The sequence below is a fragment of the Dendrobium catenatum genome, unplaced genomic scaffold, assembly GCF_001605985.2.
Source record: "Dendrobium catenatum unplaced genomic scaffold, ASM160598v2 fragScaff_scaffold_1221, whole genome shotgun sequence".
In the NCBI taxonomy this organism is placed as follows: domain Eukaryota; kingdom Viridiplantae; phylum Streptophyta; class Magnoliopsida; order Asparagales; family Orchidaceae; genus Dendrobium; species Dendrobium catenatum.
This window is the reverse complement of record NW_021319683.1, coordinates 1,681,705-1,709,560: the sequence shown is the minus strand read 5'-3', so window position 1 is coordinate 1,709,560 and position 27,856 is coordinate 1,681,705. Positions and strand designations below refer to the sequence as shown.

General features: G+C 34.4%; 1 protein-coding gene across 1 annotated transcript; it reads right to left on the bottom strand.

Annotated features, from left to right (window-relative positions):
* Positions 1-309: 309 nt before the first annotated feature.
* LOC110108410 (protein IWS1 homolog 1) lies at positions 310-25,943 on the bottom strand. The gene is made up of 12 exons (XM_020839039.2): positions 25,387-25,943; positions 24,794-25,280; positions 20,258-20,377; positions 19,768-19,979; positions 19,505-19,634; positions 19,237-19,299; positions 19,072-19,149; positions 16,614-16,702; positions 16,443-16,502; positions 16,207-16,360; positions 9,433-9,561; positions 310-590 (listed from the first exon to the last, which is right to left on the bottom strand). The coding sequence occupies exons 1-11, from the start codon at positions 25,404-25,406 to the stop codon at positions 9,463-9,465; spliced, it is 1,512 nt and encodes a 503-aa protein (XP_020694698.1). The 5' UTR covers positions 25,407-25,943; the 3' UTR covers positions 310-590; positions 9,433-9,462.
* Between the last annotated feature and the right edge of the window lie 1,913 nt (positions 25,944-27,856).

Sequence of the window (27,856 nt, the reverse complement as noted above, 5' to 3'; positions counted from 1 at the left end):
AAAAAAAAAAGTCAAAAAACCACATCCAATATAAGTCCAAGCGCAAGAAGATTTTAAAGAGTTGCAGGACAGTGTAATATAACGGAAAAAAACAACACCAAATCTTTCATATAACACCATGTCAGTACCAAATAGGCAGTCACAGTACATAAGAGTAGTAGTCACTGAGATCCATAAAAATGCCCAAAATAAAGACAAATAAGTATAGCAGTTTAATGCCCAGAGGAATATCGAATGTCTTTCTCAAAAAATTAGTATTTACTTTTGAACAGCTAAATGAATTTTGGTTCATAAAATCATCATAATGGTAAGATAAGGAGCGAATAAAATTATAAAGAATTCACCCAAAAGATTATACACCTGAAATAGACTGAATGAAGTTCAAATAAACTGTAATAGCATTTACTTTCACAAGAGACAAAAAATAACCATAAAAAATTATTTAAATGCCAGCATTCTTCCTAGATGTGTGCATCAAGGTATATATATATATATATAATGTTCGGTGCAATTAAACAAAAACAAAAGAAAGGAAACACTAGTTGAGCAACTTATGTCCAGGCACTGTACTTGATCTAGACAGCTTCCCCCTGCAAGTAATATATATGTAATTCAAATTAGTTTCACCAAGATAAGGAAATGAGACATTATTTGAGAACTAAACCAGCATAGGATATGATGCAACAAAAAAAGTCCAAATAGGTAAATAATTGAGATTAGAAAATAAGACAATTTAGATTGGTGATAAGATTCCAATTGAGCTTCAATGAAAAAATTATGATTATTGTTTACGGTTGTAAACATATTAATTAACAGGTTTAAGGACTTCAAACACTTGATGCGATAAAAAAAAGGTATATCATAGCTTAATCAAAATATTTTCACAACCAAAGAAAATATTATATCAAGATATCTTGAACAAAAAATGATCCGGATGAATTTTGAAATTCATATATTTATTTTGAGATTGAATGTAATATATAATTAAATTTAAAGACATCAAAATTCATCTTGATCAAATTTGATGAAGATATTTGGTCCCTTTGTTCATTTTCACAACTAATTGTGAGAAAATGAAATCATAGATTTAAATCATAATGTTATATACTTTTATTATATAACGAGAATTTGATTTTTAAATAGAAATAATGGAGAAAAATGATTCACGTAACTGATCCCACGTAGTGGGACAAAGGCTTGTTGTTGTTGTTGTCATAGATTTTGAGTTCCAATGGAAACATAGCCGTACCAAAGGAGTTCTCAAAGATTGAACAAAGACAACATAAAAAATACGGGAAATACAATGGTTAGAACTTAGAACTTTCAGGCCACCAAATCTTCAATTTTAATTACAAAATAAGATGCAGCCTGGAGTTACAAATCTACAAGTTCAGATACGGCACTAGTTCATAATAATTAGCTCCAAGTTTCATATGATATCCTAATTTGTTTAGGGGCTAATTGGTTGGATTTCAAATGGGTATTAAATATTCCAAATGTCAGGATTTTGAAAATTTTGGTGTTTGATTTGATGAAAATAAAATGCAAAGTAAATATAGTGTAAATCAATTTAATTCATTTTTTAGGTAAACTAAACTTGCCCAGGTTTGAGCAAGAACGGTTTACACCACAAGCAAGCTCGCTTGATCACCGCCAACCGCTGTCGAACAACACCATCATCCGCCACTGGCCATAACAGTCGGCCATCGCCACCACTGTCAGCCACCAAAATCGCTGCCGGCTGCCGCCACCCGCCGGTCATATGTCGTCATCTTTAGATTTTACACTACATTCATTTTAATTCAAACCAAATAAAAAAAAAACATTCACCTGAATTTACTTTTCTCTTCCAAACAACTTCAAAATATTCATTTTATTATGTTGTAAATCTCAATCGAGTTATGTTTTTCATGAGTTTGATTTCCTCATTGAATTTCTTTGATTCAGATCATCATTAAATTATAATTGGTGCTGACATCTTGTGTTCACGACTAAACATTAAAAGAAGATTTAATTGGTAGGGATTTGAAATTAAAACTATGAATTACAAATTTGATTAATGTCACTGTTATTCATCACATCATTTAGTTGCAATACGAACCTTAAATTCTAACATGTCATATGCATCAAATTAGTATCATAGTCAAAAAAATTGTCAATGCGTCAACTAGAAGTGGGATACAATATCAAGAAAGTTAATTAACATATCATTAAAAAATGCAGTTTTGACTAATTTGCAACATCAATTAGCTAAATTGTTAAATAAGAAAAATCAAATAATAATGTCAATCAAGCTAAGTAACAAATTAATTTCATGCTAATGAACTTAAAGTTAAATCTAATCATAATGGCTATTCATTAGAATGCTAGCAAGATTGAAGGACAAGAAAATCATTGGGGCATTAATAATCATGATAGACGTTCCAGAGTGAATGATGATGAAGTTTATGAAAATCATATAAGTCAAAATATTAACAAAGATGATAACCAATAAAAGTTTAACATTGACGTGTCTAGTTTTGATTGAAAAATTAATATTTTTTAACTAAAAAATGGAAATTGATAATTTCGTTTAAAGATGAACGGTATCAAATGCACGTCCCCTTTCCTCATCAACTTCTCCATGGGTAGCGCCAACAACATCTCCAACAAGGATGTGCCAAAATGGCAATCAGGATTGTGCCTAGACTCCTTAATATGCTTTGATTCTGAGTTGCCTCCTCCATTGTTCATTGTTCAGTTTCAAATGGTGCTCAATTAAAATTTCAACAAGTTCTCAACCTCTCCCTCGAGTAAGGGGCATCCACGGGAATACTGGAACCTCCATCATGCTTAAAAAATATAAATGGTCAGTTTCATGAGACACAGAGGTCATCTATCCCACCGCACTTAAAAATCGAGCATAGGTCTTCAACACTGCACGAACGAATTTTCCCACCGTGGGGAAACTACGTAAACGTGTACTCAAGTTTGCAAGTTTCCCCACCACACTGGATATATATAAACAGGTAATTATGATTGCAAGTTTCCTTGTCGTGCTGGAACTAAATGAGTGGGTACTTATTATACCTTGTGCGAGGCCAACAACGAAGACACGACGACGAGGCGAATAGCAAGAGGCAAAAACACGAATTCTCTTTTTTTTTTCCTTTTTTGTAGATTTCTCTTTTTAGCTCTCTGATATATATAGGGAATATGGGAGAGAAAGAGCATGCTGTTTTTTTCTTTTACAGAAAGAGAGAGGTAGGAAACTAAAAAAATGTTTTTCTCTCTCTTTAGAGAAAGAATGGGAGGGTGTGTGGCATAGAGAGAGAGAGACAGAAGAATGAGAGAGAGAGAGATAGAGAGAGAGGAATGTAGAGAGTGTGTGAAAAATCAATTTGTAGAGAGAGAGAGAGAGATTGCAGGTGAGATCTTGGAGGTTGGGTGAGTTGCAAGTTGCAGGCAAGTTGTAGGAGGCTAAGGTCGAAGATTAGGTGCAGGTAGCTCAGGTGATTAGGCTGGAGGTGGGTTGATGAGTGGAGAAGAAAGGTCGGGCAAAAGTGGGAGTGGGCAGAGTCGAGGGTCGGACTAAGTTGGAGACGTATCAAGTTTGAGAATGACAAGGAGATCCAGTCAGTTTTTCTGCATACCGCCGGGGTTAGCTAGAACTAGAAGGTTGAAGCTGCTGGGCTGGAGTTGCCAGCGACTGGTGGGTAGGTTGGTGCAGGTTTGAAGAATAGGTGGGTTAAGAGGAGTGGCTCTGGATTTAGAGTAGTAAAGGAGAGTGGCTCTTTATACGAGCAGAAGGGGAGATCGAGTGGTTGGTTGGGTGAATGGCTAGCTTGAGGGGACCATGCTAGAGGTTGTGTTTAGAGGACTTCTGTGCGCGGAACCAATCGCCAACAACAACTGGAGGTTGTAGGTGCAAGTGGGTGACTGGAAGAGAAAATGGGGGTTCTGTCGATTTGAGCTTGTGTGAATAGGGAGGAGAAGGGGTCTTGGGTGTTCAAACAAGAGAGGAAGTACATGACGGGAGAGACAAGACTCAAATGTTTTAGATTTAGGTAAGAGAGTTTATTATCTCTTCTTTTTTGTATAGCTTGATGACGTGATTGAATGGGGGAAGAGATTTGGTCAGGATGAGGGTTAGGAGAGGATGGATAAAATTGCAAATAATTTTTTAATAATATATATATCAAAGAGAAATGAATTATTGAAATTTATTGATTCTTCTTACCATTCATTTATTGAAATAGAATAAATTATCAAAGAGAAATGAATAAACTCTTAGTGCAGTTTCCCATTCGGTGTGCATCTCAATTTGTATGCCATCACCTCGCGAGTGAACATTATTTGAATTTGGACTCATGACAACCCTAGAAATATGGGTCTCTTTTCAGCTAGTTTTGACGTTTTGGACGTAACAACAAGATATGTTTTACGAAGGGGTGTTGTTCGGGTGACCTCAGGCAACTTCACACCCGTTATCCATCATTCTCACTCATGTTTGCGCAAATAAAACACATGAGTCACTTCTTGGTAATTTTATTGTCTCAAACGCAGTGGAGCAATTTGTTTTTCAATCATGCATCATTTGATGATGTTGCATAATGTTACTTTCACCCACCATCGTGCTCGTACTCTCGCATTGTCATGCATGTGAGCTAGTCTTATTTGATAAATTCGGTGTACTACGTGTATCAGTGCAATTTGTTTTGCAAATGGATGAAATATGGGTGGTTTTGACCGCGATCAAGATGCTTTGATGCTCTTTCCCATGACATTGTGGCATTCGAGCTTTGCTACGCACAACGTCATATCAATTGGTCATATTCACATTGCAGTCGCTAGCACCGATTTTAGCACTGACACGAAGGCCGACTGTAACGTGCAGGTGAGGTGGGCAGCAAGGGGTATCGAGCCGAGAGTTTCAAATATGAAATGTTCAAATAGGGAGGGATGTGAGTGAGAGAAGCGGGTTGGGAGTTTTAGACATAGGTTATTGTTATCGTTGTTAATATAGCTTTTTATGACATAAGCTGGGATGGATTACCACTGAAATAGCAGCGAATTCAGTAAGAATTTAAATAGGAATATATAGATATATATAATTAATTAATTAATTAGATTAAAGTAAAATAATATATAAAAAAGTATGAATCGATCGATGTATTACTTCTTGTTTTGGTACAGCTCGATTTTTGTGTCATCACCTCACACACGAACAAATTTCCCTCATTGATTCGTGCAACAATCCATGCAATATAGATGTCTTTCTAGGTAATTGCAATGTTTCGGATGCAACAACGAAGTATGTTTCACAACAAGCAACATTCAAGCAATGTTGTGTAAGTTTGCGTCTGTAGTCTATCATTTTCAATTGTGGTCGTTCAACTCGTGTGTGAGGGATCCTTCTGAGTGTTTTTTTATATCCTGGATGCAATGAAGCATTCAATTTCATGATTGGGCATCGTTTCAGATGATTTTACGCCACATCACATCTGCCAATCATCATGCTCGCCATTGCTTGATCGTCTTGCAAGCGAGCGATTCCTTCATAAATTCGACGCTCTGAACACGTCGATGCAGCCCATTTCATAAATGGAAAATTGTTTAAGTAGTTTTAGTAGTGGTTGAGGCGTCTCGAGTTCTTCACATGCGACTTCATGTCCGCAAGTTGTCTTTCTCGATGTACTCAATTGATCGTGAAATGCATACATAGATCAATAGTGATCCCCATATCACTAACTCATTGGCAATCAACTATGCTGATGCCAAGCAATAAGATTCTTCATCCCAACGAGAAAATTCAGAAGGCATTTGCATTGTACTCTCCATTGAAAGGAGCATCCACCTTCACCCTTTTTGAAATTTCATAAAATTCATCTCCACGTGGTTCAGGCTATTCTAAATAATCTATATAATTTCATTGCTATGTGGGGAGAAATCATGAATATCTTCATCAAATTCCTCTTCATCTACATGATAAGATAGGGCAATCCAAAGTGCAAGTAAAAATTTGATCAATTTATGAATATCAAAAGATGCCTGCTTGGAATAGTGACAAAACTACTAAATTCATAAAATCATCCAAGATATGTAAAGGAAATTTATGTTAGTTGCACAACAGTACGCATTGGATAAAGCAAGATTAGATATATGAATAGTGTCTAAATCAATGATTTTCAGAAGATTCAAATATGTGCAAGAATGCTAACCCTATTTAGTCACTCAAGTTTCTCAATATGTGGTGGAACCCACTCAGACTAAGGGACTCAACCTAAGTGATGCGACATCCAACAGTGAACATTAATCAAAGGAAGAGACGAAGATAGAAGGCCGATATCCCTTCATTTTATCTTAGTTTATTAATTCTAATTTTTATTTAATTATGCATTTTCCTTTTTTTTACCCTTACTTAAGGGACTTGTTTTATGTAATCCCAAGGGGCAAAAGTTGTCTTTTAGTTTCTTTTAAGCCCTATATATAGAGGCCTTTGCACTTGTATTAGACGATGATGGATTATAAAAAAAAAAAGAATTGGAGCCTTTGTCTTGATCTCTGTGTGAGTTATGGAGAGGAAATGTCCTATGAGAGGACAATCTTGTTTCCACCAGCCACGGGATGGATCCGGGCTCGTGAATTGAAGTCCCTCGGGAGGGCATTGTAGTACCCACCAGCCGCAGGAAGAGTTCGGGCTCGTGGTTTGTATCGTTTTTATTTTATTTTTTTCTTTGTTATCCGTCCTCTCACCTATAGTCTCCATCATTCACCATCCATTTTTTGTTTTATTTCGTTTGATTTTGGTTAACTTTTCTTTTGGATCAAACATCAACCCCTCCACCTCCATAGTCGGTCGACCACCTCACCACTAGCCTCTTCCCTCCTCCACAAATTTTGAATTTTGAATTCAAAATAGCCTCTTGATTACCTTCCTAAATTAGATTTCGTTAATTTGGAAAGTCATTCAAATTTGAATTCAAATAAATTTGAATTTCAAAACATTTCCAATTTAATAAATTCTACATTAGGGAGCCTCCTCAAATTACTCTCAATCTGAAATTAATTTCAGATTTAATTCACCCAATACCATTTAATGCTTGATCCACATACAATCACATACATTGTATGTGGACACATCTCCTCCCCCTCCATATGGCCGCCCCCCTCTCTCACCTCCTCTCTAATTAATGTCTCTCCATTAAGGCCCTCAATCAACTCCAATCACCCCTAGTAACCGCCGGCCCCCATCCCTCATCAAATCTCAATTAATCCCTTCCCAATTAAGGTGATTTGAAATTCAAATTTTCCCTCCACTTCCCCTTTTTTTGAAATCTGAAATTAAATTCAGATTTTAATTATTCAAATGACCCCTCCCCCCATATCCATTCAACATCACTAAGTTTAGTGAAATTCTCATAGGAAAGAACGATGCATACACTAACAAGCTTATAGGAGAAAAACTTACATCAACTAATAGTCGATGAATAAAACCACAATTCAGGCAAAATGAGCTTTGCTGCTAAGGATTACATACTAATAAATTCTAGATCTCAAAGAAAATACAAAATTGCAGATTCACGTCTAAAAAGTTGTTAGATGTCCCGATGAGCAACTCCATGTTATCTGTTATAGACAATGAGTACTTATCCGAGCTAAATTTTTCACACAAGGTGGCTGATGATTTAATTCAGTCAAAGAGTGTCCGTAATGGGAGGCAGCTGCTCGTTGAGGTTATTGGCAGTTTTTCAGCGTGCAAAACAAGAGCTTTGAACAATTTTCAATGATTGGCATGGGATTTTGAAGGAACCGCAGTTTTGCATCAAAAAAAATTATTAGATGATTGATTTTGTACATTGATACCAAAATTTACTGTAGGGTGAGGTCAGAAAATCAAGAATTCTTGATTTCTTGTGTTTTGAGGAGAAGAAGAAAATGAGAGATATAAGCTAACAATGGAGAATATAAGCATAATAGAAAGAGGGATCAAAAGATAACTCAAGTGATACCAAGATTATCAAAGGAGATAACCTATGAGGCCAAAAATCAGATGAGAAGACAAAGAAGAGAGGATATGATGGAGAGAGAGAGGTAAGAGGTGGAGAGGAGAGAGAGACATAACATAGTTGAGGCTATACTCTAATATAGCCGGGCAAGTAATAGAGCGCAAGTTAAAGACAATAGGAATAGTAGAAGATTTTGCGAATCTTCTACAGAAGACATTCATATTAACTCCAGAATTTCCAAAAGTAAAACAAAAATAAAGGTTAACTCTCGAAAGATCAGCTTAAATAAGGATGGCAGAACTCTAACAAAAAAAAGCAATTTTGTTTTTAATATCACCGGAGGAAAATCATAAGAAAGTAACCAGATTGTTCATTTCAATTTGTGGCCAACAGTTCTCTGCCTATAACCGAGAAACTGCATAATCCAGCATATGCTTATTGCACTAGTTACCACGATTGCTCAATTTATACAGAACTACCAATCTCCCTAAGAATAAAATTTAATAGTTAAAAGTGCAGGCCAGAAGGACTCCTAAGCATGGACCTACTCGCTTCAAATACAGCATTAGCTGATTTACAATTTCATAAAAAAACATAAAATAAATCTATCAGAATTGAACAAAGATCTAGATCACAAATTCTAACATGAAGTAAAGATAACCAAATAAGCAAAAAAAATCAACATGGCAGTCATTAGTTGGCATGCACGTTTTCTTTTCATTTGTCAAGTATGTTGGAATGATAAAAATGGAAGAAATATAACAACAACGCTATTATGGCACAAATTTTAAGCTATTAGAATTTCTAAATAAGGCTAGACGCTCCGAGAACATGCATGAGATAAACTTTTTTAGCATTAAATCAAATACATCAAAGAACATCAAATTGGAATAGTGTGCCACCCAATCTAGACCCACACAATGCACATGACAAGGGAAGTATTAATGTATTCCATTTTCTTAGCATACCTTTTTTTCTTTCTATTGACATTAGTTCCTAACAACATGGCCACCACCAATAACTAAGCAGATATAATTGAAAAGGTTGATTTCAGTAAAAAAAAATATTATAAAAAAAGAAAGAAAGATTGCTTCGCCAGATTAAGTAATTAATGCAAAAAGCTCAACTGCAAACTGCATAAAGAATTGGATTAAATAATTTGATTTTCTCTGTTTCACAAGCTACGAGAGAAGCACCAGAATATATATATATATATGTGTGTGTGTGTGTGTGTTGAAATCTTGTGAAGAAAAGGGGTAGGTGAAAAATGAAGATGACAGGGTCAGAAGTGATTCTAAAATTATTTAGCTAAATGCAAACTTTGTTCTTAAGAATGATTAGCACAAAAAAATTCATTGAGGAAAAAAAAAGCTCGGAGTATCATTAGCATAATACTTCTGATAAAATAAATAGTAATCAGCAAAAAATACCAACGATTACTTACCTGGTTTATTTCAAGCAGCTAACTTGGTGATTATAGGTACTTAACCATGCCACGGCCCTCCACACTAAGTTTTGAAGCCTGAAGTTGCTTCTTTTTAGGTCCTTTCAACAGCTGCAGCTTCCTGCTCATCTGAAGATAAACAAAAAATTCGTTATTAATCCAATAAATATAAAAAAAAAAAAAACAACAACAACAAGCTTTTATCCCACTATGTTGGGCGGCTACATGAATCCTTTTTCTCCATTGCGTCCTGTTAAGAGTCAAATTCTCATCTAAATCTAATAAAAAAATGTCATTTCTAATATTTTCTAACCAAGTCTTTTTAGGTCTACCTCTACCTTTCTTAACATTAGTCAAATCTAATACATCTACTTTCCTAACCGGGCATGAGAAGGCTGTCATTTTATGTGACCAAACCATCTAAGGCGACTCTCTCTAATCTTATCTGTCACTGAAGTAACTCAAACCTTTTTATGGATATGCTAGTTTCATATCATGTCTCTAAGAGTAAATCCACTCATCCACATGAGCATCCTCATGTCAACAACACTTAACTTAATATTAAGCTTCTCTTTTAACAGACAACAACCTGCGCCATAAAGCATTGCAGGTCTCACCACCATCTTATAAATTTTTTTCTAAGTTTGAGCGGTACTTTTCTATCACGTAACAAACTCGAAGCATTCCTCCACTTCAACCATCCAACTTGAATTCTACTAATAATATCCCCATCTATTTCACATTCACTTTGAACAATTGACACAAGATATCTAAAGCGAGTACATTTATTAATAACTTGATCGCTCAATGTCACAAATCTCTCACTAGATCTATTACTACTAAAATTACACTCCATGTATTTGGTTTTAGATCTACTCAAACGAAAATCTTTATACTCTAAGGCTGACCTCCATGATTTAAGTTTACCTTCAACTCCCTCTCTAGTCTTATGAACAAGAAGAATATCATCAGCAAAAAGCATACACCAAGGAACAAACTGTTGCAAATGTCTAGTGAGAACATCTATGACTAAAGCAAAAAAATATGGGCTTAAGGCTGATCCTTGATGTAATCCAACTGAAATAGGAAAATACTTGGTCAAACCATCTTGTGCTTGAGCACAAGTAACAGCTCCTGCATACATATCCTTAATGACTTGAATATAAGCATTATTAATCCCTTTCTTATGTAGATCAACTTAATTCCTCTATAATTCGCACAATCTTGTGCATCACCTTTATTCTTAAAAATATGAATCAACATACTCATTCTCCACTCATCTGGTATCTTTTTAGTCTTCAAAATAATATTAAAAAGTTTAGTAAGCCAAGAAATTCCTTCATCTCCTAAGCATTTCCACACCTCTATTGGAATATCATCAGGTCCACAACTTTTTCACACTTCATTTTCTTTAAAGCCTATTTAACTTCGATTTTACTAATATGCCGATAAAAACAAAAATCTTTATTTTCATTTAGGGTGCTAAGGTCACTAAATTCAATCGCATCATTGAAAAGTTCAGCAAAATATCTCATCCACCTTTATTGAATATCCTCCTCCAATAAAAGCACTTTTTGATTTTCATCCTTAATATATTTCACTTTAACTAAATGCTTACTACTCATATCTCTTTGCTTAGCTAATTTATACATATATATTTCGCCCTCCTTAGTATCTAATATATTATATAAATTATTAAAAGCTAAAATCTTTGCATTGCAAATTGCTTTCTTAGACTCCTTATGAGCATCTTTATATCTTTCCCGATTATCAGAGTTTTATAGCTAAACCAAATTTTATAACAAATCTTCTTATTTTTTATCTTTTCTTGCACATTTTGATTCCACCGCCAACTATTTTTATTATAAGTAGTTTTTTTCTTTGATATTCCAAGCACATCTTTTACATCATTCTTAATATCATGTTGACCCTCATAGCTCAAAACAACGTGCGAAAGGACCAAACTGGTGAGTAAAGTGATATGCGCCTTGGCGCCACGTGTCACTTGAAGGATCAAACGACTTTTGATTGTCAAATGGATGGCGCCGTTGCGATCAGGACATCAAATTTTGCTAGGTCGAGGCCCCTCGCAGTCGAATCGGATGAGATCGATCAAAAGGGACGACCGACACCCAAAATTAAGGCGTGAAGCTAATCAAATGATGTCCGATTGACGAACAGACTGCGTCGTTGTGTTCGGAACACCGACAACACCCTAAATGCACTGCCAATTTATTTAGTTGAGGTTGTGCACGCAAATCGAGGCGGCCCCATGTAAAAATAGCTTTGACATTGCTCAAACGACGTCTGATTGACGAATGGATTGCGTCGTTGTGTTCGGAGCACCGACAATACCCTAAATGAACTGTTAATTTATTTAGTTGAGGTTGTGCACGCAAATCGAGGCGGCCCCATGTAAAAATTAGCCTCAACATTGCCCAAATGACGTCTGATCTCAAAACAGTCTGCGTCATTGCGACCGAAACGTCCGCAATACCCTAAATGCACTATCAAATTGTTCTTTTGAAGATGCGCACGCAAATCGAGGTGGCCCATGTAAAAATTACCCTCGACGTCGCCCAAACAACGTTCGATTAAGAAACGAATTGCATCATTGTGTCCGGAACATCAGTAATACCTTAAATGCACTATCAATTTATTGAATTGAAGTGGTGCACGCAAATCGAGACAACACATCTTCCAAGGAAATCAGGCATCGTCGTTGCCCAAATGATGTCCGATCACGAAACGGACTGCGTTGTTGCGACCGGAACATCAGCAATACCCTAAATCCACTATTAATTGATCTAATTTCGAGATTCGGCGAAATCGACACATTAAACGAGGCAATCGGCACGCAGATCGAGAACAACACACAAATCAAGATGATTTTTGACTTATTGGTGCACTCCTGTCATTTTAAATTAATGCTGGAATGATATATCATTAGTATAACTATTAATTTGTAAAAGTTTAACAAGGAGCAGGTGTCAAAACAGAGAAAGGTCAAATGCCCATTAAATGCGGATTACCTCGTTCGGTTGAATTCCTGTAGTTTCCGTCAATCTGAGGTTCAGACAACAGCTGGCCTTAGCAATGTTTTGTGTTAAAAATGAAATGAAGCAGATACAAAATTTTATCTCTGTCGACCCCGAAACAGATACACAAAAAAGCCTCCTGTCCGTCTTCTTTCTACCTTTTAGTAAGCATAGCCGCATAAGTCTCCTTCCCTTCTCATAACCTCAGCCTTCCACCTAAGTTTGTCCCGTCTCCCTCTTCGATTCTTGCTGAAGAAGCCGGAACCACTGAGCTCAGGTAAAAAAAAAATCTCTTCCCATACGGTAACATACACCTTCAACACAACTACTGCAACTCCTCTCTACTTCCTCCTCTGTCCGTTAATTTCCTCATACACATCGCCTGCACTCAAGGACACCTGCCCAAGCTAAAGCCATTCGCAAGCCCTGTATCCATCCGATCCTCGCCGAATAAGAAAAGCGAGTGGAGGCCGGGGACGAATTTTCGGAGCCCACATATCACTAGCAACTTTTTCTCACATAATATTAGCTTTCTAATGCACCGACAAAATCTTAAGATCTACATTCTTACTCTCAAAAGTATTTACATTAATATTCGTTAAATTCCCCCATCTAATCCTAGAACAACGATTTACTTTATTTTTAATTTTCTTCCCGTTCATCTTAATGTCCAAAACTAATAAGTGATGTTGGGTACACAAACTTTCACTCGGAATAACTTTACAATATTTGCAATCTAAATGATCTATTTTCTTATAAGAAAATAATCAATTAGAGCTCCCTTCTTATAAGTGATGAGATGCTCATTTCTTCTCTTAAATAAAATATTAGCAATTACAAAATTATAAGCTAAAGAAAATTATAATATGCTCTTACCACCTTCATTAGTCGCTCCAAAGCCATAGCCATCATGAATACTTTTAAAATTATCTACCTCTCTACCAACATGTCCATTTAAATATCCTCTAATAAAAATTCTTTCTTCAAGAGGTATCTTTTGTATTGATTCTTCTAGATCATTCCAAAATTCTAATTTTGAACACATATCCAAACCTACTTGAGGAGCATAAACATTTATAATATTAATAATCTTAGCATCAACAACAATATTTAAAACTATAATTATATCTCCAATTCTATTAATTTTTATAACATTATCCTTTAAATTCTTATCTATAATCACACCTACATCATTTCTAATACGACTCATACCAGAATATCATAGTTTAAATCCTAAACTATCAATCTCCTTAGCCTTCTCTCTAACCCATTTAATTTCATGAATGCAAATAATATTTATCTTATTATGGATCATATATCTATTAATTATATTAATTTGCCTATAAGAGAACCTATATTCCAAATTCTTATTCTAATTTTAGTTTCATGAACTAGCTTCTTTGCCCACATCTATCCATGATGTGGGAACCCTTGCCTATTTAACACTGCACCCGGGGGCCAGTGCAGCAACCCTTGCTCACTTCTTGCTGTATTCAGGCCATACTATGCGTCGTTTCCAGGAAACATCTTAGTATTACACAATGTATTAAAGAATTCATGTCATGATTATTCCACAACTTTTATACTGACTGCCGACTATCTAATGAAACCCTTCACTTTTCTCATCCAAGACTTGTAATAATTCAATAAATATGATCAACAAAAATCATGTGAAACACAATTTCCAGTAAATTTTATAATTTCCATTTCATAACTGCCTTTGAAAAATGTTTTGACAAAATGAATGAGATTGGGGAAGGAGGATTCAAGCTGCCCCCAAATATATGGGATAATACTCATGATGATAATTAACCAGCTTAGCAGAATATTGGAAGAATTGTTCAAATAATTGTTGTATCCCCACAAAGCCAAACTTCATTTTTGTCACCGCCTTTAATACATGATGAAATCCTGATCCTAGTGTCAACCACATCTAAAGGGGCAATGTCAGTAAGATAGAACATAAGACAATCCTAACTTTATAGACTGTAATGCTACAGAACGCCATCTGTTTAATTTTTTGAAATAAAACAAACTAGGTAGAAGAATCAAATCGAAGATGCATAGAGTTCAGCTGCTTGAAAGAGGGCGAAAATAGAATAGTTATGATTAATTATTCAACAAATTTGAAGTTCTAGCTGAAACCAGTACTTGAATTCAATTTGGCCTCTGAGTCTGAATTCCCTCGTCAAGAGAGATTATTTTGTATGGACACCGACGGGAGAACCGAACGGTACCGACGCTCGGTACTGCTCGGTACCGAGCGCAGTACACATTTGGGGTGACACATTTTTATTGGCCTCTGGACGACGTCCGGACTCCGCACAGAATAATTTTCCCCTCGTTTAAGAGAAAAGCCGATAGGCTGAGGGAAATTCATTTAATAATTGTGAAAACAACTTCAGATACTTTGTATCCAGACTCACTAGAGGCTCTGAGTGCTGCTCATGAATTTCAACTTTCATGACATAAAATACTCTCCACTTTGATAAAGCATGAAGTTTTAGGATAATTTCAAAGGCAAACCACTAAATTGCACAATAAATTTGCTGTGTGACTGAGTAACATTGGACAGTACAAACTTCCTAAAAGCACAATATGGTCCTCAATTTCGGTTGTCACAAACCTCTCTAGGTTATCACATCCCAGATCAACCTTAAATCAGTCCAGCCATTCTGGTTTTAAAATCAAACTTGAGATCACCAAGAATTTTTCAAATCAACTATAGTCAATACCTCAAATAGCTAAAAGTAGCAATAAGTATAAAATGCAAAAGACCATAAATTAATAAGCATCTTACTGGGGGACTACTGCAATTTTTAAACCAATACTGCATATTTGACTTGCCCCAAATAAAGAAATTCTTCTTTGCATTCGTATACACAATAAAACTTGAATCTAAACTGTCCCTCTGGTTGAAGCGCAAAACAAAGAAGAAAATTCTCAGTGCAAGCTGCTAAAATCACTACAGTGATATAAAGTTAACATACAACCTTATCCCTTCAAAATAGACTGACTATGGCCTGACACAAACTTCAACCACTAGGCCCTCATGAGGTAGCTTACCCATTACTCCAACGCCCACCCGAATTTCAAAAGCAAAAATGATAACTAGATCACGTAACTGCTGTCTTGCATGAATGTTGTAAATATACAAGCACATCATACTACTGTTGTAGCAATGTACAATAATTGTGACATAATATAAGACTACTAGTGCAAGTAGGATAAATAATGATGTAAAACATACAGGCAAGGATGAGTAAATTAAGGAGTTTGCACGCTTAATATTTAGAGCACAATAATTATAAACTTTACGCCTTGCCATACAAGTTAGTAAGCTTGTAATAAATGGTGGTGAATCTGAATTTTAAACCATATCTTTTAAATTTGCCACTGCTCCTGTTCTAGAAAAATCAATCTTCTGTAATTTTTAAGTGATGAGCTTAACAGGAACATTATCCTATACCAACTTTTAAGTGATGAGCTTAACCTTGCCATACAAGTTAGTAAGCTTGTAATAAATGGTGGTGAATCTGAATTTTAAACCATATCTTTTAAATTTGCCACTACTCCTGTTCTAGAAAAATCAATCTTCTGTAATTTTTAAGGAAAATAAGATATATTTATACAAGTAAAAAAATCTCAATTGCACATTAGCCCTTTTATATTAAAAAAAATATAATAATTCAGTAAAAAAACTGATTCTACAATGTTCATAAGCAAGGAAATGAACCTTTTGACGCCGCTGATTTTGCACAGCTTGTTTAGCCCGAGCTCTTATTTCTTCGGGATCTATTTTTGATTGTGGACGCACAACAAAATCTAAGGGTAATGCTTCTGGCCGAGAAGCATGTTGTCTAGAAGCAGCCTGACGGGATTTTTTCCCCCTAAATCCAATGAATAATCAGGCAACATGAATAAATACACCAAACTGCTAAAAAGATACTAGAGGCATCCCAGGGAACTTACTGAGAAAATTCATCAAGATCTTCGTCTCTAGATTCCTGTTCCGGAGATTTGTTCACAGGTCTTTAAATGGAATATAGATGGAGCCACAAGGTTAAAGTACAATGTCAAATGATAAATTACTCAATGTATATTAACTTCAAAACATGAAATAGAAGAGGAGGGTATCAGTACTTTGGAGCTGGCCTCCTATAAGGAATTCTCTCATCCTCATAACTCCGCATGTCCTCAAATCTAGTGCTCTTGTTAAATATTGGTCGGCTCTGCAATTTTTTTACACAATTCCAAATGACCAGTATTATCAATTCAAAGTACTTCAAATCAAAAGCTTAATAAGAGCCAAGCCAGAACAGGAAATACCACAAGTCAGAATTGGATCATGACAATCACATTAAGTTAAACTATTATGCCTAATTAGCAATCATACCAATGCACAACGCATCAATGTCTAGGATTTTCTTAATCCAAACTAATGCAAATGTTATTATGAAAATTAAAAACAAACAATAAGAGCATACTTTTGTTTTAATTACCAAAGTAAACTGCAAAAACTAGTGCATAGAAAGTACCTAAATTAGTTTCGCACGAAAACAAGCAGCATAACATAATTATTTACTACCAAGGCTGACCAAAAGAAAATAAAAGAAACTTAAGTTGGCATAAATTGGCGACAAAAACATAAAATGGAATAAATTTAAAACAAAATTTAAGGTCATATTAAATTATTATAGAGGCAAAGATTTCATGTTTAGAATCAGAATCCAAATATGTAACAGATATTAATAAATCCAATCGTTTGTTGCAAATAATAATGAAAGAGGATAGCAAGGGGAAGATAAATAATAAAAAGGGGAGCATAAAACCTAATATTTCAATTCTTGCACTTGATCAAAGAGATCACTCCTGGAAGAATTTCAAGAACCGCACTTGATCAACAAAGGAATTTCACATTCAACCAAACTTTCATTAATCGGTATCCAAAAATATTTCTAGTCTGGTCATCATATTTATAATAAGGTGTGAAACAGCAGAAAAAACCATCAAAAAGTAACAAAATTCAGATATAAAGCTAAATTTCTACTCAACAATCAAATAGATTATAAGCTGCCCGGATTACTTTGTAGAGAGGACAAAATTTATGTCCTAATTCACTTGATGTATACCAAAAGACAAATTTTGAACTGCATTAGTCAAAGTTGGGCAGATTGATGCAAATTTGCATGTTTATTCTCATTGGAATCATGCCATCAAGCAATAAGCTGAGCAAAGTTTATCTGCTTAATTGATTTATTTTATTATTTTACAACTCCAGTAGTTTGGGTTGTCTTTGATGATGACCTTCGGAAGGAATGTATCTGTTGATTCCTAATGTTAGGTTTGTCTATAAGGCTTGATATGAAATCAAATCCACTTGGTTCTTGAATAACTTCAAGTTCAACCCTTATGTTCAAATCAAGTATTACCTACAACTTCTATTGTGTTGATGTTATCAAAAAAAAAAAAAATCATTAAAGCCAAATTTTTTCAAATCTGGTATATTGATATAAGCTTAGTTTTTCATTTTCTCAGAATTGTAATCGCCTCTTCAATTGTTTCTATCTATTGAAAACTGTCGGGTGATGTTGCTGTTAGCTATTTTCTTAGTATTGTTACCGTTTGTCTACCGCTACCTATATATATTGTTACAGCTTAAAAACGTATTCATGGGATGTGAGTTCTATTCATAAGAATAATTTGAGGTAGCTGTTTAAATTTTTTATTTCTAGATAATATTAAATATCGAACTTAAAACTTATTAATAATATGATTGGGCTAATCTTTTACCACCCCTATACGCTAACCAAAAGAGAAGTAGTCTACAAATAGTTTTTATGAGGCAAGTAAATTATCTTTGATTGGATAAAAAATATCTTCATCCAGTTTTCTATTTTAAGTGTGAAAGTTGGATGTGTAATTAATTTGAGTGTAGTGCAAATGCGAGTACCACATTTCAAGGAAGTCATCTCCTTGTAGTCCTTTGAGGCATGAATTTTTAACTTTGTTAACTTCTTTCCTTGACTTCATTTCTTCTACAGACCATATTTTTGTCTTGTTGGTGCTCTTGATTTTGTTAAAACCTGGCACAATCGGGAATCTATTTTTGGCGATTAAATTATAATTACACATTAATTTTACGTAGTTAAAAATTTCTGATTATTTTCTCAGGATTTATTCGATCATTGCAATATTTATTGGGTTATAACTCTTATATTTATTGTTTATATTTATAGAAAGTTATTATCTTAATTAATGGCTTCTGATCTACAAATCCTTTAAGCTCGCTTGCATGATTTGCATACATCATGTCATAATAATTGCATTAAGAAATCTAAACCTTGAATCGCCCTACATCACGGGAACTAGTTTCTATTGTCATGCCATAAGGTATAATCAACGATATTTCCATCATGAGTTATGATCGAAGTACACCTTACAATAGAAGAAATCATATGTTTAATTTTGTTAATTATGTTTAACAACAAAAAGTTGGCAGCTACTCTAGTAAAGGCTGAAATATATCCAAAAATGGTGAAGTGTGATGCAGCATAACATTGCGACCACAATTGTAGCCTATCAGTTATGTTTTACATACCCACTTATCAACTAGCTCTTTAGCAAGCTTCTTATTAGCTGTTGTCTCTTCATCAGATCTCGACAAAAACATAATAACCTGTGCAAGGAAAAGAGCAATTGTACATGTTATTGTTCATTAATTGAGCATATATACAACTTTGTTTCAGTGATAATCAAGCCTAACCTTCCCAAGGCCGCTTTTCTTTAGTTGTTCTCTCCGATCATACTGCTCTAAATCAATAGGAAACTGAAGTGCAACAACAATTTATCATCAAGAAGAATAAATGGATGAGTACCTCAAAAAAGAATGAATTATCTAAAATCGTTCACAGAAAACTTTTCATAGATGGTACAACAATCTCCACAAATATTAGCCGCAAACACTGTAACAAAAAGTAACCCCCAATTACACCAACAATAAACGTAATCAATGAGAGGAGGACTATACATACATCAGATAGTAACTTTAGTATGGCAGTTCGAATATTCGTATTAGGTAAGCTTCCATCTGGCAAAGGTTCTAGCCAGTTCTTTAGAAGTGTAAGTACTCCATGATCTAAAAATTCAAGCTGAAGTTTCTTCCTGCAATAGAAATGGCACAGGAAAAGTGAGTTCAGCGAAAAGAATAACATTATGAAAATTATTTAAAGTAATGGTAAACTGAAATGTACATTAAGTGAAAGAAATACTGCTCAGGTGCAGGTATCTGTCTTACTTAGAAAGAACTTCTATAAGAAGTGGTAGCTTCTTAAGTTTATTAATAGCTGGCTTGTTTTGCCTATTCAGTTCAGCATCTTCTTCAGCAGTAACTTCAAGTTCAGCCATAAGATCTTCAACAATCATGGCAAGCTCAGCAGGTGATTTTTCATTTTTCTTCTTCCTTTTACCACCCTTAAAGAGCTTATTCATCTCATTATCCTCTTCTGCCTATAATGCCATCACAAAATGACAGACAAGCAAATAATATCAGCAAAGAATGAAGACTGCATGAGCGGAGCTAACAAAGTAAATCAATGGGAGCTTAAGTGCAAAGTTTAAAAACTTCTAGCAAAACATTATTCCATTATTCAATAAAGCCCTTGAACCGCACAATAATAGCCAAAGAAATTATCAAATCAAAGTACAAATTGCTATATCAGAAAATATATATATTTTGACCAAACTAAAGAATTACAAAACTGCAAATAAGAGAAGTAAATGTAAACCTGTGGAGCATCCCCAATAGATCCAGCTTCATTGTCACTAACATAGCGATCAACTTGATCAACCCCAGTATCATCAATGAAAGCATCATCATATGCAGTTCTAGCACCTTCTCGGTCATCCTATTAGTAACATGGTACAAATGGTATAAAAGGAGATCATTGTGTAACCAATATAATAATAAGCATACAAAAAACAATGCAAAAAAGAAATTAAAAAACATGGAAGCAGTCCATTTCACGATCAATAGCTGCAATTGATTCCCTAGCTTGGGAAATATAAATACTGCAAAACAAAGAAACTAAATCGAGCATCCTCTGGCACAACGGCTGGCGCATTACAGATATCTATAGGGGATGTCATAGAACATCACAAAATTATTACAATAGATCTATAAGCTACAATGTTCAGCAAAAAGTATCTTTGTGATGACTAATGGCTTTAGCAAAGAAACAAAGATGTTGGTGGGGTATAATTTAAATACTCTCATTGTATTTTCCAAAATGGTAATTTCTTTTGCATTAGACAACACATGCTAGCACGCAAAAAAAACATCTATTTCATTGGATCACTAATGAAGCATATTAGAATGTATTTCATTGGATCACTAATGAAGCATATTAGAACCTAGGAGTCAAACCTGAACTCTTAAATTGGACTTTTTGGACCATGTACAAATTCTCCGCAAAAGACTATTTTTCACTATCTTTATAAGCTTCCTACTCATGATCAAAATGTTCAGTTTACCTGATGTATAAAAGCTCAAACAGCTACTACTGAGGAGATTGAAGCTTATCACCAACAACTCTCTCAAGTACAAGAATTCACAATAAATTTGAGGGCCTAACCATCAGTCCTAGAAATGAGTCCCAAACAATTTTGTGTTGTGTATTGGCAGGGGAACTAGCGGCAATGCTGAGAACAGCTTGCAACCATAACAATAATGGCATATCAATGGCCTGGGAGCAACTCTTTCACATCTACTGGACTAACATCCTCTAAGAAATTCAAATTAATGAGCAGGTTTAGTGGCCTCAATAGCTTAAAATGTCGGCTTCAGTCAAAATCAATAATGAATAACACCACAATGGAGGACATACCATTGAGAAGAGTAATCAATTTAAGAAAGAGATCAAGAATTTCAATCGTCAACACTAAGTTGATTCACGGTCATCAACACTAAGCAATTTGAAATTGCCCCGAGCATCATCAATCCCCTCCTTGAAACCATCAAGGTTCTAGTAAGTGAGAACACGATCATCAATAAAGGTCCCTTGTTGAATCATGTCTTCACTACACTAAATGAGAATTGACCACAAGTATCATAAAATTGATAATCCAATCTAGTTGGACAATTCATATCATAAATATGGGTTTATGCTCTTCGGTAAAACACACTAGCAAAAAAATCTAAAAATGGCTAAATCCTCTGATATATCTAACAATTTCATTCTAGAATCACCAGCACCCATAATATCAATATCCTTGATTTAAATGGTGGTGAATAAATCACCATTGAAGACTTGTTCCATGTTCCTCTATGTGATGAAAACCTAAGTTAAACTATTCAAGTTATACATTTTTTCCCAATAGAATGTCAACTTCTACCATGAATACTTTTAAAATCATCTACCTCTCTGTCAACATATTCACTTAAATCTCCTCTAATAAAAACTCTTTCTTCAAGAGATATCTTTTATATTAATTTTTTAAGTCAATCCAAAATTTTAATTTTGAACACATATCCAAACATAATTGAAAATCATAAGCACTTATAATATTAATAATCTTAACATCAATATAAATCTTTAAAGCTATATTTTTATCTCCAATTCTACTAATTTTTACAACATTATCCTTCAAACTCTTATCCATAATCACACCTACAGTATTTCTATTATGACTCTTACCAAAATATCATAGTTTAAAACTTAAACTCTCAATCTCCTTAGCCTTCTCTCTAACCCATTTAGTTTCTATAATGCATAGAATATTTATCTTCCTATGAATCATAATATTTATTAATTTCATTACTTTTCCCATAAGGGGATCTATATTCCAATATCATATACTAATTTTAGTTTCACGGACTAACTTCTTTGCCCATATCCATCCATGATGTAGGAACCTTTGCCTATTTAAAATTGCACCTGAGCACTGGTGCAGCAGCCATTGCACACACTTCTCATTGTATTCAGGACATACAAAGAGTCGCTTTCAGGGAACGACCTAGCTTAATACAATATATTAAAGGATTCATGTGCAATCAAATATTTAATAAACAATCTACAATCAATGGGTTCAATATGGATCATACAATGGAGTGTTTTGGATTTGACTAAATTTTCAAAAATGTGTCTCTCAAAAAGCTACAAATAGGATCTTATTATCTGCATGAGCGGGAGATTTAAGAGCTGAAGAACTCTAAAGCAATTTTGGAAGATCACCACTGAGAACCACTATTAGCAACTACACCACCATCACCAAATTTCTGTCATCCAACTATTTTCACTTGATCATTAACATACAATTCTATTGTTGGCTTTTATGTCCACTTGTAGGCAATTGATTTATGTAATCCCTATATCGGGGAATCTAATAATTACATTCAACTATATATAATCTCATATTTCTCAATTGTGATGAATGGTTATTGTATCTCTAATTATATAATGAATTATAACAACAAGGCCAGGCTCTTGATTTTTCCCATTTTTTTAATTTTTCATGTAAAATATTTACTTATTTTTCACAACTTTTATCTGAGCATACTAGATCTTTATACAAAGCTAAGATAATAAATATACACTCTACCACTGCAAATTTTCTAACACATAACAGTAATGATGAGCTATTAAAGGACGAACGGATTGTTGAGAACAAACATAAACTCATGCCATCACAATTACAAGAGAATGATATCAATGTTGACTTCTTTGATGGAGCAAAGACTCAAAAATATCAATGTTGACATCTTTGATATCAATGTTGACATCTTTTGATAGAGGAAGGAAACTAGCATAAGTCAACAAAAAAGTAACATAAACGGTTGGTATTAAATTAGATGTAATAGGAGTTATAATCATTTGTATAGTCATTGCTTCAAATTTTAATTAATATTTTAATTGATTTTTTATTATATGGGTAAGAGAAAGATGGTTGATATTGAAGATTATGAGGAAGATTCAAAGTTGTAATAGAAGTTATAATCATTTGTATGGTCATTGCTTCAAATTTTAATTAATATTTTAATTGATTTTTTAATATATGGGTAAGAGAAAGATGGTTGAGATTGAAGATGATGAGGAAGATTCAAAGTATGTTGATATAACTAAGGATAAGGGAGGAGAAAAAGCAATTATTTGTAATGAAAAATATAATAAAGACCTAAGTAATGGAAGTGGGGGAGACTTTTGAATTTATAAATTATAATCTAAGATTTTTTTTTATGTTGAATTAGGTGTTTAAGAGACTTATTATTTAGTATTTGTAGCCTCGTATGACTTTTATGATCTTACTTTGATGTTAGTATGATGCTTATTATTTGCATTTTTCATAAATTTAATTATTTAATTTTCAAGCCTACTCCTCAAAATGATTTAAGACTTACACCTCATCTCACAAAAAGAAAACACCTCAATATCTAATTGCATAATGTCAAACTTTGAAAAAGATGATATTTCAAATGATGGAATCAAGGAGGCTTAGGTAAAGATTGATCTAGTATATTCCTAAAATCTACTTGTGTTTTGTGACCCAAAAAATATCCTTCAACTTTTTCATGTTTAGTATAAGTTATATCAAAAGTTTTCAAAATAGAGGCCTACAATATTATATTTCTTTATGCCATCCTCTTTAAGTTTAATATATTTAGGCCAACAATTAGTTGCACATTTAAACCCTAGATAGATTACAAAAATAAATTTCAACAACCAGCAGGCTCCTACATCTGCCCATATCATATATTTAGGGAAATAAGTAAACAAAGGAAAGATACATCATATTTCATATATTTAATAAAATGATTCATGGATATAAAATGCTCAATAGAAACCATCCCAAAAACCTACAACCAAAATAAGCGTCTCCCCTCATTTTAAATTTTACGTGAAAACATCAGTTTAGCCTTTAGAGATTGGTATTAAAAACTGAAGAAGAAAAAAAAAAAGATATTTAACACTTAAAAACACATGCACCAGTGATAATATGATTGAATTCTTCTCATATAACTCAAGATATTAGCCAAAAAAGAAGAATCACTTAGCTAGAGATAAAGTTATTGGTATTCATAATGGCATCAAAAAAACGTATAATAACCCATCGGATAGCCTACAAACCAAGGAAATCACTGGCATTATCTGTGGTAATGCAGTACCATATCAGATAACAGCCAAGTAACTTTAGTATCATAAGTGATGGAAACGAAATTCAAAATAAAGGAAAGAAACTTCATGAATACCTTGAAATGTTTGTAAACAACAATGCAATGCAAGCACAGTAACAGAAATTCAAACACATTGAGGGAAAAAAAACGGGACCTCTGAATCATCACGAGCAATAGTGTCCCATAACTCCTGCACCTCAGGATCACTTTCATGGTCAGCCGAACCAACTCCATAACCCTTTGAACCCGAGGAGGATGCTTTTCCAGAAGATCTGCCTGGCTTTTGCAACGCTTTCCTCCTCTCCTTCTTACTGCTCGAGTCATTTCCCATTTTTTCCGAAAATGACTTCTTTTTCCTCACCGGCTCCTCCTCTTCCCAATCATCTAAATCCTCCCCACCAAACGCCTGCCCAGCCGGGCTTCCGCTATGCTCAGGCGAGCTATCCTTAGCGCCCTTCTTGATTAGCCTCTTCCTCGGCTTTCCAACCTTGTCTTCATCATATGTTGGTGTAGGCGACCGTTCCCTCCGCCATTCGTCGCCGCTTTCATCGTCAATTTGATTCCCGGTGTAAGGCGAAGCCTCCCTATCGGACGGCAAGTCATCAGGATCCATAAGAGCTTCTCCATCCTCATCAATGTACCTGACGTATAAAAATGCAAAAAAAAAAAAACAACAACAACAAGACAAAAAAAATAAGCAGCTGGAAGGAATATTTGGAAACCCTAGGAATAAGATGAAGCACGTACGGATCGTTCTCGTAGCCCATGGCACCGAACAGAGGAGAAAAGATAGAAAAAGATTAGTGGAGAAAAATCAGGATAATCGAAAGTCCGCCTTAATTGGCTGTTTGGTAGCAAGATTGGAGAAAGATTTAACCCGCTCTCCAATGTTAGACCCTGCCAAATTGTGAAAAAAAAAAAAAAACTTTGAATCCTACAGTTTCCCCAATCCCGTTTCTCCACCTTTTCTTTGTAAATCTAGCATTTCAAAAATCCAGCTACTCGGTGGATTTAGTTGGATTTAGAGCGAAGGAACAGAACAGCGCTGCGCCGTTCTCGCGATCTAATTCCACGTCACAATCTCTTCCTGGTCGAAGGTCAGGTCCTCTCCGCACCGCTTCGCTCAAACTGACCTCCTTTGAAATAGCCCTTCCCAGGTTACTCTACTCCAACGAGCGTCCCTTCCGCCCTCCGGCCGTGACTTCGACACCTTTGTTTTGCCGTCCACGACTTCGGGATTTTGGGCAGGGGCGCAAAGGAGGAGTCGAGGGCTCTGGGTCGAACTTTTATTTTGTCCGGTCACCTGCGTTCGTTAGCCAGTAAAAAATAGTGTCATGTGTAACTAAAATTTAGAATAGAGACAGAATTGTTCTGTTCACGTATTGATTGATATTGTTTGATATTTATTCGGTATTTGTTAGGTATTGATCGATTTTGTTCCGTAATAATGAGAAATATCATTCTGTGAAGACTAATACCGATCAATCCGAGAAATACCGAGCAATACTGAGTTTTTCTCGGTATTGCCTGATATTGCTCGGTATTTCTCGGTATTGCTCGGTATTGATCTTCACAGAGCAATATTTTTCATTATTGCCAAGCAATACCTAGCAATACCGAGTAATACCTAGAGCAATACCGAGCAATATGCGAACATAGCAATCCCGGGTCAAGTCATCGGGCCGCACGGTATTGAGTAAGACCACGTGGCGACATGTTATTGGTGTCAGAACGTAGAGCTACGTCAGGTCACCTGACCTAATAATTAGAGGAACATCTTTTAAGTGGTTAATATTAAATCCCACTAAATTAAATTGTATATATTTTAAATTAATATTATTTAATGTAACTATGATATTTATTTATATAGTCAAAAAAAATGTAAAAGAAATATTACTAAAAAAATTATAGGAGAAAAATAATGAACTTCAAAAAGAATGTAATGTATTTATTTTATTGAGATATTTGAACTAATTAAGTCATACTCACGCACATTATATACATATCGAACCCAAAATCTCTTGATTAGTAGTCAAAGCTCTCAACCAACAAACTTAAAATTAGATGTACAAGTACTAAATTATCACAAGTAATGAATGAGTAACTCAAAGCGCAATTGTCAAGAGTAGTGAACGAGCTCTCTTATTGTGGTTTTCCCCTTATCTCTTTTTGGTTTTTCATTCTTCTTCTCTTTTCATGCTTCTAATCTCCTTTATTTACTTCTAGGTAGCCTTGGCTTCAACTACTTATGATTTTTTTTCTCTTGGCTATCCCTCATATGGATGATTCATTTTTTTCTCATTTATAAACTTGTTATTTTTTTGATGTTTTCCTTGCGCTCCTGCATCTCTTAACTACTCCTCTTAGTTTCCTTCATCTTCTAACATCTATAACCTTATTTTCATGATTGAAAAGGTTTATTGACTTCTCATATGCCTTTTGCGCCATACTTCTTCGCTTTAAGATTTGTTCTTGTTCCATTAAAAATGTATGTTTCTTTGAAGTTGATATCAATGAAGATGAAAAACAATGGAACTTTGTGATGGTTTTTTCATAATGTACGATCTTACTATCATTACAATACTGATTTATTATTAGTGTATTGATTTATTGTTATTATTACTGCACTACTTTGCTCTTATTATAGCCAATGACACTGATACTAATACTATTATGATATGATTACCAATATTGTATGTTGATTTATTATTATTGGTTAGGAGATATACTGGATACGCTGCGTATATGATTAATATACTAAATAGATACTAATATGGTATATATATATATATATATATATATATATATATATATATATACATATATTAAAGTAGAGTAAATTCATCTATGTGGTTATTCAACCACTCAATTAAATTCACAGTGCAGTAAGCAATATTTTTTAAGTATCAATCAAGATAATATAACAATACATAAGCATAAAAATATGCACTTCATATTCATATATCAGAAGAGAGAATTTTCGTCAATCTCTATGTTAGCATATCAAATGATAGGCCTTGATGACTCCCGATCCCAGATGTATAGCATTACATATATTCATACATTTTAGACTCTTATGCATAGAGAAGATAATACTTCAAAACTTCATATAAACCTGAAAATTTTATTTTGATGCACACATTTCAATAATATGAACACATAAATAAATACATTTTCAAATAAAATATATTTTAGAGTCATCACAGAATTTCACAAA

What these genes read in the sequence shown, in the direction of transcription:
- LOC110108410 (XM_020839039.2), bottom strand. Translation starts at nt 25,406, where the DNA reads ATGGGCTACGAGAACGATCC. An exon ending in CTTATAGAAGTTCTTTCTAA is followed by an intron (nt 19,635 to 19,767) that starts GTAAGACAGATA and finishes TTTCTATTGCAG; the next exon opens with GAAGAAACTTCAGCTTGAAT. An exon ending in GATCTTGATGAATTTTCTCA is followed by an intron (nt 16,361 to 16,442) that starts GTAAGTTCCCTG and finishes CATTGGATTTAG; the next exon opens with GGGGAAAAAATCCCGTCAGG.